This window comes from Bombus flavifrons, chromosome 7, assembly GCF_040668555.2.
Source record: "Bombus flavifrons isolate JBK064 chromosome 7, iyBomFlav1_principal, whole genome shotgun sequence".
Taxonomy (NCBI): Eukaryota; Metazoa; Arthropoda; class Insecta; order Hymenoptera; family Apidae; genus Bombus; species Bombus flavifrons.
The window spans coordinates 2,555,654-2,572,199 of record NC_138448.1 but is presented as its reverse complement, the minus strand read 5'-3'; the positions used below and the strand labels follow the sequence as shown (position 1 = coordinate 2,572,199).

Genomic DNA, 16,546 nt, shown 5'->3' with positions numbered 1-16,546 from the left:
TTACGCGATTTTCCCAGGAATGTATTTACGGAAATGGCGCCATTTATAATCGTTTAGCCTTCAACGCGCCATTAAACGCTCCAATTACATAGGATAATGCAATCTGTAGATAACATTTTAATGTTTATCACGCTTCGTCAAGCAACTGAAATGCGAAAGGTTAAGATAAGAAATAGAATAACAATTCAATTATGTATGATATTTATGGTCTTTATTCCTGCGTGTGATGATGAACAAATATTCAATCTGGAACGAATTACACGCGCCTCGCGGCTGTAGTTAGATCATGGTAAAGTCCTTGCCAGGGGGCATACACGACCCGCAAAATGCTAATTGCTCGACCGTCTTAATTGTCAACGTGCACAAAATTGGCTGTGACCGAGTCTTCGTCCTTCTCTAATATTCTCAAGTCCGCCTACGAGCGGCACTCACGCATAACAAACTGGTTCTCAAATGGAATAATACGCAACCAGCGACAAAGATTCATCCTTCCCGCCGCTTCCGCGTGGGATCGATACACGAGCGTATATTACCGCGAGGCACGATAATTTTCCTTGCACAACTGGTGCTAATCATTCGTTTATTACGCTATCGTGATGATGACACGTTTCAAATTGTTGATCGTTGTATGTTTTCAACCGGGTCTGTCATTTTTCATTTTAATACACCATCGTACTTGCATCCACTATGCTAATTGCTAACCGTTAAGAAAACTGGGACGCTCGACAATTGTGATGATTGGAGTTGCGATGGAAACAGAGAAAGGAATACAAAGTTTTTTCTCCACATCATGTGTATGAAATCGACCGAATTATAGGCACGATATTCAACGATTACACGATGCTTTAATCTTACTCCGATTTTATGAAGGTTGACATCAAGTTAGCATAGAGTTGTGTGCATGGAGTATTTAGGACGAATTAGCATGAGACAAGAGTCAAAAGACGTGTGTCATTAACCGCAAATGTATGCTTCTCCACTTGTAAAGAGCAATCGGTCGCGTTTCTAAAAAAAGAATTTGACTTTTTCACGCGCGGATGTCTCGTTTTGCGAGTTTACGAGACGATCGGCGTTTTGCCAACTCTAGACAGTTGACTTAGTCGCTCGGAGATAATCGCGCTACTTAAACCTTCGTTTTGAATCGTTCCGTTGTCCTTTTGTATGACCATATTCTGCGAAAGTCCTCCTTCGAGAGCGATCTACAGCCCTTGACACACGAGACAGCTTCTAAACGAGCGGTACACGGGTCAAATTTGTAAATCTACTACGACGATAGATCTACTCGATGAGGACGATCGTGGTAATGTCGTTTGATAGAAATGTGGCGCCGTAATTAAAGAGAGAAAGATATAATAGGAAGAGAGGATACATTTCGTCCGGGATCGGCTAGTGGATTCGTCAGTAAGGCTACCTAGCAGGCCTCGGACGAAATGTGATCTTCATTTTTTCTGAAAAGTTCCAGGAGGCTCTGGAGGGTCTCCAGAAATGGCTGACGGACACAGAGGAAATGGTATCCAACCAGAAATCACCATCGTCGGATTACAACGTGGTCAAGGCGCAATTACAAGAGCAAAAATTCCTGAAGAAGATGCTAATGGATCAGCAAAACTCAATGTCCTCCTCGTACAACATGGGCCAAGAAGTGGCGGCTGAGGCGGAGCCTAAGGAACGGAAGAAGATCGAGAAACAACTGAAAGATTTGATGGCAAGATTTGATAATCTTACAGAAAGCGCTGCTAAGAGAATGGAAGCACTTGAACAAGCGATGGGAGTAGCGAAACAGTTCCAGGATAAACTGATACCACTTCAAACTTGGCTGGACAAGACCGAAAAACGCGTGAGAGATATGGAGTTGGTTCCAACGGACGAAGAAAAAATCCAGCAACGCGTTACCGAACACGATGGCCTCCACGAGGATATTCTGTCAAAGAAACCTGAATTCAGTGAACTTACAGAGGTTGCTAGTCAATTAATGTCTCTGGTAGGCGAAGATGAAGCCGCTGCTTTGGCTGACAAACTTCAGGATGCGGCTGATAGATACGCTGCATTGGTCGAACGATCGGAATCTCTTGGTAACTTGCTTCAACGTTCGAGACAGGGTCTACGTCATCTGGTACTCAGCTATCAAGAACTTCAGGCTTGGATGGAGGGTATGGAAATCAGATTGTCGAAATACAGAGTGTTGGCAGTGCATACGGAGAAGCTTCTTCAACAAATGGAAGACCTAGCTGACTTGACCGAAGAGGTTTCGACTCGACAGACGGAAGTAGACAGTACCACCGATACTGGATTGGAATTAATGAAACACATCTCGAGCGACGAGGCGCTTCAATTGAAAGATAAACTCGATTCTTTGCAACGGCGATTTAATGATTTGGTTAGTCGAGGTTCCGACTTGTTGAAGCACGCGCAAGAGTCTCTTCCATTGGTGCAACAGTTCCATGATAATCATAATCGTTTAATGGATTGGATGCAGGCTGCGGAATCGGCTCTGCAATCAGCCGAACCCCGCGAGGATGAAATTATTAGATTAGAAATGGAGATATCGGAATATAGACCAGTTCTAGACAAGATCAATGCCGTTGGTCCGCAGTTGTCTCAGTTATCTCCGGGTGAAGGGGCGGCGACTATCGAAGCTCTAGTCACCAGAGACAACAGGAGATTCGCAGCCATTGCCGAGCAGATTCAACGAAAGGCTGAGAGGCTTCAGCTGAGTAAGCAACGTTCGCTTGAAGTGATCGGTGATATCGACGATTTACTAGAATGGTTCCATGAAGTGGATAATCAATTAAGGGAAGCAGAACCACCGAGCAGCGAACCGGAAATCATCAGGGTACAATTGAAGGAGCATAAAGCCTTGAACGACGACATATCCAGTCAGAAAGGACGTGTTAGGGATGTGATATCCACGGCAAAGAAGGTGATCCGTGAAAATGGTCAATACGAGGACAAATCTACGATCAGAGAAAATATGGAGGACTTACGAGAAACCATGGAAATCGTCTCCGGTCTTTCAATGGATAGACTCGGTGCTCTGGAACAAGCTTTGCCATTGGCTGAACATTTACGCGACACTCACATAGATTTAGTCAGTTGGTTGGAGGAGGCTGAACAACAAGTCGCAATGCTTCCTATGCCTGCTTTAAGACCCGATCTAATAGCCGCCCAACAGGACAAGAACGAGTTCCTCGTGCAGAGCATCAACGAACACAAACCTTTGGTCGAGAAGCTGAACAAAACTGGTGAAGCATTGTTGAAGCTGTGCAACGAAGAAGAAGGTATCAAGATACAGGACATATTGGAAGCAGACACCACTCGATATGCAGCCCTCAGAGCAGAACTTCGTGGTCGACAGCAGACTCTCGAACAGGCACTTCAGGAATCTTCTCAGTTCTCTGACAAGCTGGAAGGAATGCTGCGTGCTCTCTCATCAACTGCCGATCAAGTAAATGGCGCCGAACCGATCAGCGCTCATCCTGGTCGGTTAAGAGATCAGATGGAAGAGAATTCCGCTTTGGTCGACGAATTGGCTCAAAGATCCGAGGCCTATGCGGCTGTGAGGAGGGCCGCTGATGACGTGATCAGCAAGGCAGGTAACAGAGCTGATCCAGCCGTAAAGGACATCAAACGGAAGCTGGACAAATTGAACAAACTATGGAGCGACGTGCAAAAGTCGACGACCGACAGAGGTCAAACGTTAGACGAAGCTTTGGCGATCGCCGAAAAATTCTGGTCTGAATTGAATGGCGTGATGTCGACTCTGCGAGAGCTTCAGGATGCTCTTGCTGGTCAGGCGCCACCAGCAGCTCAACCTGCTGCCATCCAACAGCAACAGGTTGCCTTGCAGGAGATTAGGCACGAAATCGACCAAACGAAACCGGATGTCGAGCAAGTACGAGCTTCTGGTCACGAGTTGATGGGTCTTTGCGGTGAGCCAGACAAACCAGATGTTAGAAAGCATATCGAAGATTTGGATCAAGCCTGGGATAACGTAACTGCCCTATATGCCAGAAGAGAAGAAAATCTGATCGATGCTATGGAGAAGGCCATGGAGTTCCACGAGACTTTGCAAAATCTTTTAGAGTTCCTACAAGAAGCCGAGGACAAGTTCTCCAGTATGGGACTGCTAGGAAGCGACATCGACGAAGTTAAAAAACAGATTAAACAATTGGCCAATTTCAAAGCCGAAGTAGATCCTCACATGGTCAAGGTCGAAGCTCTAAACAGGTAACAAAATACGATTCCTTCTTTTTTTTTATTTCCCCTTTGCGATTTGTTGAATTCATGCGTGATCTCAAGGAAAAATCTATTTCGCGAGTTCCCCCACGAACATTTTTTCCGCATAGATTTACTCTAGTAATCTATTTATGATACCCCGCCGTGCGATATTCCATTTGTACGATAACGCAAGAAAGCCTCTCTACGTATAAGCAGTGAGATTCTAATCCAACTTTTGTTTTTCCGCGCCGGTTCCTGAACGCATAGGAGTCTGATAAGGCAAGTCAACCTCTCTCTGTGTTGTAGCAGTAGTTAGAGCATGGCTTACAATCTTTTATATATCTATATATATATATATATATATATATATATATATATATATATATATATATATATATCTATATCTATATATATATCTATATATATATATATATATTATACCTCGATTACACCTTCGAGTATGTAATAAATCCAGGTTACCCAAATGGCTCCGCCCCTTAGCCCTTTTAATCTCATAATTCCGTAACATTATCGTAATACCCCAGCTGAAGTCGGATGATTGGAATCCTTAACTGTCTCTGTTGGTTGGAGTTCGAACAGTATTTGGTCGACGAACGTATCTTGCCTGCATGTCTGCCTTGGCTGTTGCCTGGCTCGTGACGTGCCTGTTCTACTTACACATACCATATCGTAGGTATTTGCCCGTGGACTCGACGGAGAAATGAGTCGCGGATTTCCTTTCAGATGATACCACGGAGTAACTCTATTGACGACTTCCGGGTTAAATAAATATTCTAGATAAGACAATTTGTGTAATACGTTTATTATGTGATTTTAATGATGCCATATGATATTAAAGGCAATGTGTCACATATTTATTGTAATCGAATAATATGAAGGGCAAAAGAACTTGTTGACGTCAAAAGAGTAATTCCTTACAATAATTTTGTATCGCTCCTTTCCCGTAGAATTCGTCGACCCTGTGTTCATTATGACTAAACATCGATTCTAAACGTACGAGTTTAAACAAAGGTCGGCATCCTTGATAAGCATTCCTATGGTGTATGCTTTCTCACATTGACGCGTACAGTTTTCGATCAACGATCTACGTAAATCACGTAAGTTTTTCTCGTGCAATTTCAGACAAGCTGCCGAACTAACAGAGAGAACGTCCTCGGAACAAGCTGCAGCCATCAAAGAACCGCTTGGTGCCGTTAACAGACGGTGGGACGGATTGCTTCGAGGCCTCGTGGAGAGGCAAAGGCTCTTGGAGAACGCGTTACTACGTCTAGGGCAATTCCAGCACGCTCTAGACGAGTTGCTGGTATGGATCGAGAAGACAGACGACACTTTGGACAACTTGAAGGCCGTGGCCGGCGATCCACAAGTGATCGAAGTGGAATTAGCTAAACTGAAAGTACTTGTGAATGATATTCAAGCCCATCAGACCAGCGTGGACACTCTGAACGACGCTGGAAGACAGTTAATAGAGGATGGAAAGGGAACAGCCGAAGCTTCGACGACTGCTGAGAAATTAGGTACTTTGAATCGTCGTTGGCGCGATTTGTTGCAACGTGCTGCTGATCGTCAACGAGAACTGGAAGATGCGCTTAGAGAAGCGCAAACTTTCACGGCGGAGATACAGGACCTTTTGTCTTGGCTGGGTGATGTGGACAATACCATAGTAGCTTCGAAACCTGTTGGAGGATTGCCAGAAACGGCTTCAGAACAGTTAGAACGCTTTATGGAAGTGTACAACGAATTGGAACAAAATCGTTTGAAAGTCGAATCGGTTCTTCAACAAGGACAAGCATACTTGAAGCGTGCCGATTCTACTAGTGCCGGTGGTCTGAATCACAACTTGAGGACATTGAAACAACGATGGGATAATGTGACTGCTCGCGCAAGTGATAAAAAGATCAAGCTTGAGATCGCTCTGAAAGAGGCTACAGAGTTCCACGATGCACTCCAATCGTTTGTCGATTGGTTAACCAACGCAGAGAAGATTCTGACGAATCTGAAACCTGTGTCGAGGGTAATGGAAACTATCCTCGGACAGATAGAGGAACACAAAGCGTTCCAGAAGGACGTTGGAGTTCATCGTGAGACTATGTTGAACCTCGATAAGAAGGGCACGCATTTGAAATACTTTTCACAGAAACAGGACGTGATTCTAATCAAAAACTTGTTGATAAGTGTGCAACACAGATGGGAAAGAGTAGTTTCGAAATCTGCAGAGAGAACCAGGGCTCTTGATCACGGATACAAAGAGGCCAGAGAATTCCACGATGCTTGGTCCAATATAATGAACTGGCTCGACGAAACGGAGAAGACTTTGGACGAGGTTGCCAGTGATGGCGCCCTTGGAGGAAATGATCCAGAGAAAATCAAAGCTAGATTGAATAAGCACCGTGAATTGCAGAAAGCTCTCAGCGCCAAACAGGGTACCTATGACGCAACTATGAAGAATGGAAAATCATTAAAAGACAAAGCGCCTAAGAGCGACGAATTTGCTCTGAAAGAACTTTTGAATGAGTTGAAGAACAAGTGGACCACTGTTTGTGGTAAGTGCGTGGATAGACAGAGGAAGCTCGAAGAAGCATTGTTGTTCTCGGGACAATTCAAGGACGCTATTCAGGCCTTGCTGGAATGGCTTAGTAAGTCTGAGAAGCAGCTGGCGGACACCGGTCCACTTTATGGCGACCTTGATACTGTAATGAATTTGGTTGAACAACATAAGACCTTCGAGAAGGATCTCGAATCCAGAGTCTCTCAGATGGAATCTGTAATCAAAACGGGTCGCGAGCTTCTTGCTAAGGCGACACCTGATGATGCATCTGCTATAGGATCACAGCTTGCTGAAATAAATAATCTTTGGGACACGGTAACCAAGTTGTCCTCTGATAAGACTGAACGACTCCAAGAAGCCCTCAGAGAGGCTGAACGCCTTCACAAAGCAGTTCACGTACTTCTGGAGTGGCTGAGTGATGCTGAGATGAAGCTGAGATTCGCTGGACAGTTACCGGAAGACGAACAGGAGAGCAGGAATCAGTTGATGGAACACGAAAAGTTCTTGCGTGAATTAAGCACCAAGGAAATTGAAAAAGATCAAACTTTGGAGCTGGCTCACGTGATTCTTGCAAAGGCACACCCTGATGGAGCTTTGGTTATCAAACACTGGATCACGATCATTCAGTCCAGATGGGAGGAGGTTTCCACCTGGGCCCAACAAAGGAATCAAAGATTGGAGAATCATATGCGAGGACTTCAGGTATTAATCTTTTTATTGACGCTTAGAAATACGTATTGATTTCTTTTATAAATTTGTGAACTTTATTTATTGTTTTATTCATTCTTCAGGACCTCGACAATCTTCTGGAAGAACTACTGTCGTGGTTAGAAGGTTTGGAGAACACTCTCAACGCTCTTGAAGCTGAGCCTCTACCAGACGATAAAGCTACTTTAGAAATGTTGATTGTGGATCACAGAGAATTTATGGAGAACACCAGTCGAAGACAGAATGAAGTTGACCGCGTCTGCAAAGCCAGACAGATCAAATCTGCGAAAGATACGATGAAGATAACGAAGGCTAAGTCACCTGCCCCAACGTACGTTCATGTTCCTTTTTATTTATCTTTTGTCTTTGGTCCCAATTTTTTTTTTAGTGAGTTCAAATGTCAAGATCGCCGAAGATCGCGCTCGTCAAAATTCGTCGTTTGTTTGAGGTAGAGAAAGTAAACGAGATTCGCCTATGTGCTTCTCGATATTGATTTAAGTAACTGAAACGTTTTTTGTTCGTTTTCGTTTGCGCTTTGTCCTTTGGAAATTACACTTGCCCGTGCATGTGTTGCGTTTGATACTCTACTCTTCTAGTTATATTTATTTATTTTTTTTTTTTTGTTTTTTTTTTTTTTTTTTTTTTTTACTTTTCTCTTTGTCTACGTAAACGATTTTTGATAATGATTAAGTACGGACGTCTACGAGGACAGCTGGTGGTTTCGACAGAAAGGTGCGTTCACGAATGAAACGGGTTGTCGAGGTCTCTGATCGGTTCATTTCGAAGTAGCAGCATGGTATGTGATAGAGTACTTCTGAGTCTGAAAAAACGAGTACGGACACTCGAAGCGCATCCAAGGCGCTCACTTTACACGTACGGAGAATAGGCCGCTTTATCTATAAACATTATTGTCAAATAAATATTAAATATTTTTTCTTTTATGCACAAGTAATACTTGAATAGCATTCTACGTGGCCTATCCTCCTTTCTCCTTTCCCTTTTCCTTCGTTTGCTCGTCTCACAAGGAAACTCGACGATCGATCGTTGACATGGGTTTGAGCGATCGGTGCACGAAAACGCGAGTTCTGCCAGTATTGGGTAGAGAAATGTCAAGTGATGTGACGCATGTTCCTGTTTAGCCGAGCCAGCCCAGGCCGTGAGAGAACGCCCGATTCGTTGCCGCACATCGGCCCACGGTTCCCACCCAAAGGAAGGTTCGTCACACCTACCGTTACTTCGATTCTTCCTAATCATCCGTGCTTTGCTTTAAACCCCTAACACACTTTTCCATTTATCTTTCTATTTATCTTTTGCAGTTTAATCGATCGCGTCGGTCGTGTCATGGATGAACAATTCTCCTTCATAGATTATTTCATTTCTTTTCTTTCCTTCTCCATCTTCTCTTATTTGTGCTTTTTTTATCTGTTAAGTTTTGAATAATCATTGTGGAGGTCGTTTCTGGTGATTTACATATTTTATCGTTCATCAGCTTCCTTTGCCTTACATGCTTTGTTTATTTAATTCACGATGAGGGACGGAGGTATTGACGTAACTTTTTGTCCATATAGCAAAGGTGCCGAACCGGAGTTCCGTAGTCCGAGAGTAAAACTGCTGTGGGACAGGTGGAGACACGTTTGGATGTTGGCGTGGGAACGTCAACGTCGTTTACAGGATAAGTATAATTATATCCAAGAACTGGACCGTGTCGCAAACTTCAGCTGGGAGGATTGGCGCAAGAGAGTGAGTATACAAGAAAGAATCATTAATATTGACTCGTCTTTCGTTTGTAATCCGACGACTAAAATTGTCCCATTACAGTTCCTGAAATTCATGAACCACAAAAAGTCCAGATTAACAGATCTCTTCAGGAAAATGGATAAGAATAACGACGGACTGATTCCACGCGAGGACTTCATTCAAGGAATCATGAACACCAGTGAGTTTCTTTTTTAACTTGTTAAATTTTTTTGATAACAGAATATAACATCATGAGTATGATTTATTCGCAAAGAATTCGAGACTTCACGGTTAGAAATGGGAGCGGTCGCAGATTTGTTCGATCGCCACGGTGAAGGATTGATAGATTGGAAGGAATTCATCGCGGCTCTAAGACCAGACTGGGAGGAACGCAGAACGTATAACGACACTGACAAGATTCACGATGAAGTAAAACGATTGGTGATGCTTTGTACTTGTCGCCAGAAATTCCGTGTATTCCAAGTTGGCGAAGGAAAATATAGGGTATATATTCGAAATTAATTTCTAGTTTACGATTGGGGAGATTTTGTAATTCGAAAATATATCTGATTTTCAGTTTGGAGACAGTCAAAAGTTGCGGTTGGTACGGATTCTACGATCGACCGTGATGGTACGAGTCGGTGGTGGATGGGTAGCATTGGACGAATTTCTATTAAAAAATGATCCTTGCCGCGGTAAGTGTTTCTTTCATTTAATCTGTCTGTTTTTCTTTTTCTCTACTTCGTTACCGCCGAATTATGCCGTCGGAATCGATGAGTACGGACTTTTTCCTGGTCTAATTTTGAATGGTTTTCTTTACTATAACAACGAGTCTTTACAAACTTTCCTTCGACCGTTCCGTTTCGCCCCTACCAACCTTTAGACGTGACACAAATAGATCGGGTCTTAATTAAAAATAAAACTTCACTATTTCCTTATCCTTTATCCTCATCCAAAAGAGGCAGCTAAACGTGTTTATATTTTTTTACCAACTAAACAGACGTGTGGGATTTAATTGTTTGTCCTTCTGTTTGAGATACGTTTATTAACGTTATATGCTTCTTACCTTGAGTTTTATTGTTTCTGTCTTTTTGATAAGGGTACCAAAATTGTACAATTGAAAGAAAGAAAAATCGAACTCAATTACTTTCCGCTGCCTCGGGAATAAATATTTGCTTGTATACGCGTTCATTGACAAAAAAACAGATCGTGTAACATTTGTATCCTAAAAAAATATTTCATTCATCAAATTGTCTCACTAACGAACCCCCTCATCGATTCTTCCCGCGCGATCATTCTCATTTCTCTCCATTGTGTCGCATTTTTGTTGATGCTATGTATTCACCTACCATTTGGTATACGTGTACGATCTCAGCTCCTGAGGTACAAAGTGTGAGCGTGACTAATCATTAATCGACTCTACGCAAGTTTTTTAACACCGTGTATATGAGCAGAAGAAGAAAGCGTGTGCTCGTTATGTACGACCTCCGCTTCGCGTAATATCTACCTGCGTACTCGCTAGATTTTCATTTCACCTTAATCACTGATCACAACGAACGACTCTCCGTTCCACGAATTACTTGAATATTCAGTTTTATCTTCTTTTTATCGTTACAAGTTCTGGCCGATTCTGTTGCATTAAGTTTTGCAAAACAAATTCGTGGAACTCGATCGTTCAGTTGACTAGCAAGTTGACTAAAGCGATTATAATGTATCTTGATACTTAGGAGATTCATATTGCTTGTCACTTGTACGTAACTAACGTCATCCTCTGCCAGTCCCTCTGATCTCCAACCTTAACGAACAAAATAACAACATTCTACCTTGTTCCATCGAATCATTTCATCTTTTATTGCGCACAATTTTATCGACGTACTTCCCCGATTTTATTACGTGTACATTTTTTAATTACGCATTCAGTTCATTCAGTATTGCATGCCTTCGTCTACTTTACATTAAGAAAGACAAAGAAACGGACCAACTAAAGTCCTCAAATCGTAATTAACTCGTTAAGTTTTTCTAATGCCGATACCGGACCCTAACAAACCGGAACAACATGAGGGTTGGTGTCCGCTCGGTGAGGATCTTTTTATATGGGAATAATTTCAATTCGTGGTCCATACGTTACATTTTTTCCAAAGAAAAAATATTTTTTTCTCACATTTCTTTTTACGCTCTATGAAACAGAAAGAAGAACATCTTCAAAAATGTATTTTGCGATCGTACTGGCCACGAAATGAACATCCTGCATGGTACGTGTTTTGTACGTGTACATAAGTTTGCTTTTTCGCAACGAGTTCAAGTTTTGTTGTGTACTTTAGTTTCTTTTCATGTTTGTTTGTCGAGCAGAAGACTTCGTGTGTGTGTGTGTGTGTTTGTGTAAGTAAAGTGGCATGCAACGCGGAATTCTGATTTTGAATCGTTCTGACGGAGAATCTTAAACCGTGTTCGCGTAGATCTCGCGTTTACTTTGTCATGATAGAACCGTCTTACCTTTCTCAGTCATCTTCCTCTTCCATTACATACCGAAATAATAAAATCCGTTTCTTCAAAGCCGTATTCACGTTTCTTTCTTTTTTTTTTTACTCGACAAGGGTTCCGTGTATATCGAGATATCTCATTTATCATTTACTACCGTCGTCGTCAAAAGTCAGCTAATCTTATTTACCCGATCTCTAATTAGATTTTAGTCAAAGACAGATTGAATTTGACTATCTGCGTACGCTCTGAAATTAATTAACTAGTTGACTTTCGACATCGACACGATTCGCATGGCATACGATCACTTTTCTAATAGCATAATTAACTGGGAATTATACATAAATAATGGGGAATCATAATTAAATACATATGAAATCAAAGCGGTTAACGTTTCAAAAATATTCCTCGAGTCTTATCGTGATCAACACGATATCCGTCTGATTTTTATCCTTAATTATCACTCGAACCTTTCACAATTATCGTCGGACGAATATTCTATAATACACTGTATTTTGTTTCTTTTTTGTTCTACCGTACACTCGCACATGAACATACCGCGTGCGCCGCTATCATTGCCTTTTAACTGATACTACCGCCGCTACTATCGCTACTACTATCTACTCTCGCTATTACCGCTACAATAACCTATACATTCTCTACTCTGTTACTCTCAACTCCAACTTTCTCTGTGCACGACACCTCAAACACCTCGCAACGATAAAACTCGACCAAATCGGCTCTTTAATCTGTCGCTATTGATAACGCGCATGATTACTCGATAACGCCGCTGTAACTACGCCCCTACCTACGTATATCTGATCGCTTTACGTATTCTGTATATCTTTGATCGCTCTGATTTATACTATGTTTCCTCTATTATTTCTCGGCTACCCGTTAATTATCTGCTCTATATATTGTTACCTTTTTCTACGCTCGTTTTATCTTCTCTCTCTCTCTCTCTCTCTCTCTCTCTCTCTCTCTCTCTCTCTTTGTAAAAAAATACTATTTTCTGTACTCTGGCCCCGCGCTCCCCTTCTCGACACCCTGCGATACATATCCCGTAACGCCTTCCTTCTAACTTGCGTGCACGCAACACACTGTAGCCAAGGGAAGAACGAATATCGAGCTGCGAGAACAATTCATATTGGCGGATGGCGTCAGCCAGACAATGACGGCGTTCAGATCGAAACCGAGCCCAACCTCGACGCTGCAGCGTACGCCAATCTCATCCGCGAATGCCGGACCCATCACCAAGGTAACGTGTGTGTATCATCATTCTCTCGTATCCTCGATCGATCCTTTATCGTCGAGTTTCCAAACTCATTCGAAAGTTATTCATTTCGTTTGAATTTCGCAATTTGACGAATTTCGATATCATGGTCCGGGATCGATCTGGGGAACCCTATGGCCTCCTTTGCGTAGATATGCGAGACCCGGCACACACGTGTCGAGGCAACTAATCTTTTCGTGTTAACAATCTGTTTATGTGAACGTATAACTCCTACTTTCAACGTAGGTTGCTACCTTGCTACTTGTTTATTGCCACTTGTGCATTCAAATTCGCAGTAACTGCGTGAACGAGGCCTAAACATTTGTATATCTTTTTCATGTCATCGAGTCGCGTGCTCGAGTCTGCCCGTTTGAGGGTGGTTTGAGAAAATGTATGCAACCTGGACCGCTGGATCGTTCGTTGATCCGTTCAGCCGCCCAAAAGCCGATCGATGCTCCACGGTGAATGATGTTGTCGGAGTTTCCTTAGTTCGATATCGATCGCAACGATCGCACGCATCGTAGATCCCTCTCCCTCATGTCGTTTCTATATCTCTTGACTTATCTCGGCTTTACTCCGGTCATCTTTCTCTCTGGTCTATATACGCCTAAGCTCGATCGACGACCTCGCTGTGATTTAGGTAAGTATTATACCACTGACCCGAGGAAATCAGGGACTATGTTTTTCTTTCCAATCTTCTGGACTCATTCTTTTTTATCCTCGCATGTGAGCATGTCAGCTTTCGAAGTGGTAGCAATCGTCGCACCTACAGCTACCGTAGCTCAGCCAACTGCACCTCGAGGTAATTGCTTTCAGCCATTCCTGTCCCTCATTCGGCTCAACTCCGAGCTCCTTTTTGGTTTTTAGCCTATCAAGTCCCCGAAAATATCTCCCGGCCCTAGCCACGCTGATACGCCCTCGAAATCGGGATCGAACGGGTCGTGCAGTGAATCGGGACGATCCTTGGCGCTTCATTCCGCCGAGGGAATACAGAGAGTACCTCACCTCAGGAGATGCGATTTCACGAGATTCTATCACTATTTTTTTTTTTTTTTTTTCTGACGATTCTTTTCTTCTCTATCTCTATCTCTGTCAGAATCTGTACATTGAATCGTTAGAATCCAACGTTCGACGTCGGTTCCAGCGACGTGCTCCACATCGCCGTAATCTCCTCGATATTCCAGTGATCTGTCCGCTTGACAGAGCGAATATGGAGCTTTTGATCGATGAATATATCAAGGCTATTATAAAATAGTGTTATATATATGCGAAAAAAACTTGGAAGAATTCGTAAGAGATCGGTCGAAAGATCCAATATTCGTTCGATCGACGGACAAACGTGAGAAAACCAGTGCTTTCGCCACTTTTACGACCGGTGTATTCCTAAAATTTTCGTTTATGGTGTAGCGGAGGAGTTTATGAACCAGCTGACGCCGATTTTTGAGAGTTTGAGGCAAAAGGAGGACCTCCCGTGCTCGTATCCCCTCCACATGCACGCCCCCTCTTATCATTGGGTAAATAAGAAAACTCTGTGTATCTTTTAATTTCTGCTGTCGATGGTGTGACACACATTGTATTATCCAATACAATTGATTAACCGTTTTATTTTATATTTTCTATCGAGTTCATCTTTATTTTCTGTTTCTTTCTCTTTGTTTCCTTTTTTATTTTTTTTGGGGTGATAGTGATTTTCTTCCTCGAGTGCGCTTATCACGTTCCTCAGCATCGTGTGACGACCGATGGGAACGACTCGTTGTTCACGATTTCAACGCCCGACTATATCGTACCGATCTCGCTGTCCCGATTCTTGATCTCTGTTTCTTGTGTTTTTCATTTATATATATATATACGTATATATACGTATATTTTGTAATTTGCGCTGCTGCTACCGCTACCGTTGCTCTCAGCATTCCCGCAAGTATTGTCGTTCGATTCTCATGGCGATGCGCGCGTACATGAACACGACGAAACATCCCCCACGTCTCATGGCATCATCGCTTTAACGAGAATCATCTATGCATGCGGTAGAAATGGTAGTTTAGCTCGACGATCGTACTTTTCATGGTTTTTAGGCCGATTCGCGGGATGATATTTTTAAAAGAGCCGGCGCATGTATCACACTGAACGCGTAAAACGAAATTTCGTTTCGAGTTCGCAGTAGCTCTCGGGGTTTTTTATACTGTCTTTCGTTTCCACGTTCGTTAGCCTAATTTGCCGTGTCTAATTTCTTAAATTGGATGCCTCTGAACGATCTCCCCTTCCTCGTAGGACGAACCGAGAATTCTTCCAGCTCGTCTTCAAAACGATCGGTATCCTCGATCTCTTTTATATTCGCCCGCTTAGAATTTGTTACTATTTTCTTCTGGATCGAATATCGAGGGTGCCGAACGTTGTAGGACGTGTAACGTTTTTCGCGAGACGCGATTCGCGGATACGGTAAACTACTGTATCGAATATGTGCATAACGATCTCCTGTATTGCTGTATTGGTGCGTGCATAGTGGCGTTGATCGGAGATACTTCGAACCATCATAAGCTACTCTATCTGTCCCAACTTCCTCTGGTAAGTTTGCATGGATCTTTTTTTTTTCCTTAGACGTAAAAAGTCGCTGTCTATCTCTCTCAAGCTACAACGGTGGTCTCTATCTTTTTCACTGGTCTTTTTGTTTTGTTTTTTTCTATACTTCTTCCTTCAATCGATCGATCGGTTTCTAGTTCGCATCGGTGGCGTTGAATGGTAATATACGAACGACCGAGGAGCACCGCGGAAAGAAAGAATCAGATTTCTTCGCGATATCGCTGATGCAAACGTCACGTGGCGGAAGGAAATTTGTAATTCTCTAAGTACAAAAAAAAAAAAAAAAAAAAAAAAAGGAAGAAAAAGAAAAAGTAATTTTTCTAATTAAAATATTTATTTTTTATCGTTTGAATTCGCTTCCTTCCGCCTTGCGATTCGACGTGTATCGCTTCAACTAACAGTATCGGCGCGTCCTACTCGCGCGTCGACCGGTTCAAACAATTCTCGCTATTTGTCTATCTGTTTGTTTGCCTCTCTATTTCTACCGTGTACTCGCCTCCTCTGGTAGAACGCATTTTTCCGTTTGGTTTCCCGTCCGTGTTCGCTTAATCAAGATGAGCTTTCTATCGCGTAGGTGAGGGAACGCAGCGCTCGCAGCGTTCCCATGGGACAGTCGCGAGCATCGCGCTCTTCGTTGAGCGCCGGAACGCCGGACAGCCTAAGCGACAACGAGAGCTCCTTCAAGCTTGGCTCCGCCAGAAAAACAAGTACACCCTACAGAAGCTCTATGACACCGGGTAAACAATTCTATCAAATGTTTTTATCCTAAATATTAAATTATTTTTTAGTCAATTTTTGGGGAAAATTTATATTCATCGTTCGATAACTGCAGGCGGTAGTCGACCATCCAGTAGGCCAACTTCGAGGCCAACGTCCAGACCAACCAGTAGACCCGGAAGTAGGCCCGCATCCAGGCAAGGAAGCAAACCACCGAGTCGCTATGGTTCCACACAATCGTTAGATAGTACTGGTAGGTACTTATGAAA

The 16,546-nt window shown here is 42.8% G+C and overlaps 1 protein-coding gene across 47 annotated transcripts in view; it reads left to right on the top strand.

The window, feature by feature from the left end:
* Positions 1-16,546, top strand: part of shot (dystonin-like protein short stop) — a 51,169-nt gene that overhangs the window by 31,957 nt on the left and 2,666 nt on the right. For 28 of the 47 annotated variants that reach the window (XM_069116450.1, XM_069116447.1, XM_069116441.1 and 25 more), the window contains 13 exons: positions 1,457-4,227; positions 4,486-4,497; positions 5,362-7,489; positions 7,579-7,826; positions 8,635-8,709; positions 9,064-9,235; positions 9,314-9,431; positions 9,507-9,736; positions 9,810-9,927; positions 11,247-11,309; positions 12,817-12,968; positions 16,135-16,297; positions 16,393-16,530. In XM_069116450.1, coding sequence (XP_068972551.1) covers positions 1,457-4,227; positions 4,486-4,497; positions 5,362-7,489; positions 7,579-7,826; positions 8,635-8,709; positions 9,064-9,235; positions 9,314-9,431; positions 9,507-9,736; positions 9,810-9,927; positions 11,247-11,309; positions 12,817-12,968; positions 16,135-16,297; positions 16,393-16,530 — 6,388 coding nt within the window. Of the gene's footprint in view, positions 1-1,456; positions 4,228-4,485; positions 4,498-5,361; positions 7,490-7,578; positions 7,827-8,634; positions 8,710-9,063; positions 9,236-9,313; positions 9,432-9,506; positions 9,737-9,809; positions 9,928-11,246; positions 11,310-12,816; positions 12,969-14,390; positions 14,498-15,483; positions 15,546-16,134; positions 16,298-16,392; positions 16,538-16,546 lie in introns of those variants that run through there. The other 19 variants (XM_069116460.1, XM_069116456.1, XM_069116452.1 and 16 more) reach the window with 9 other exon arrangements.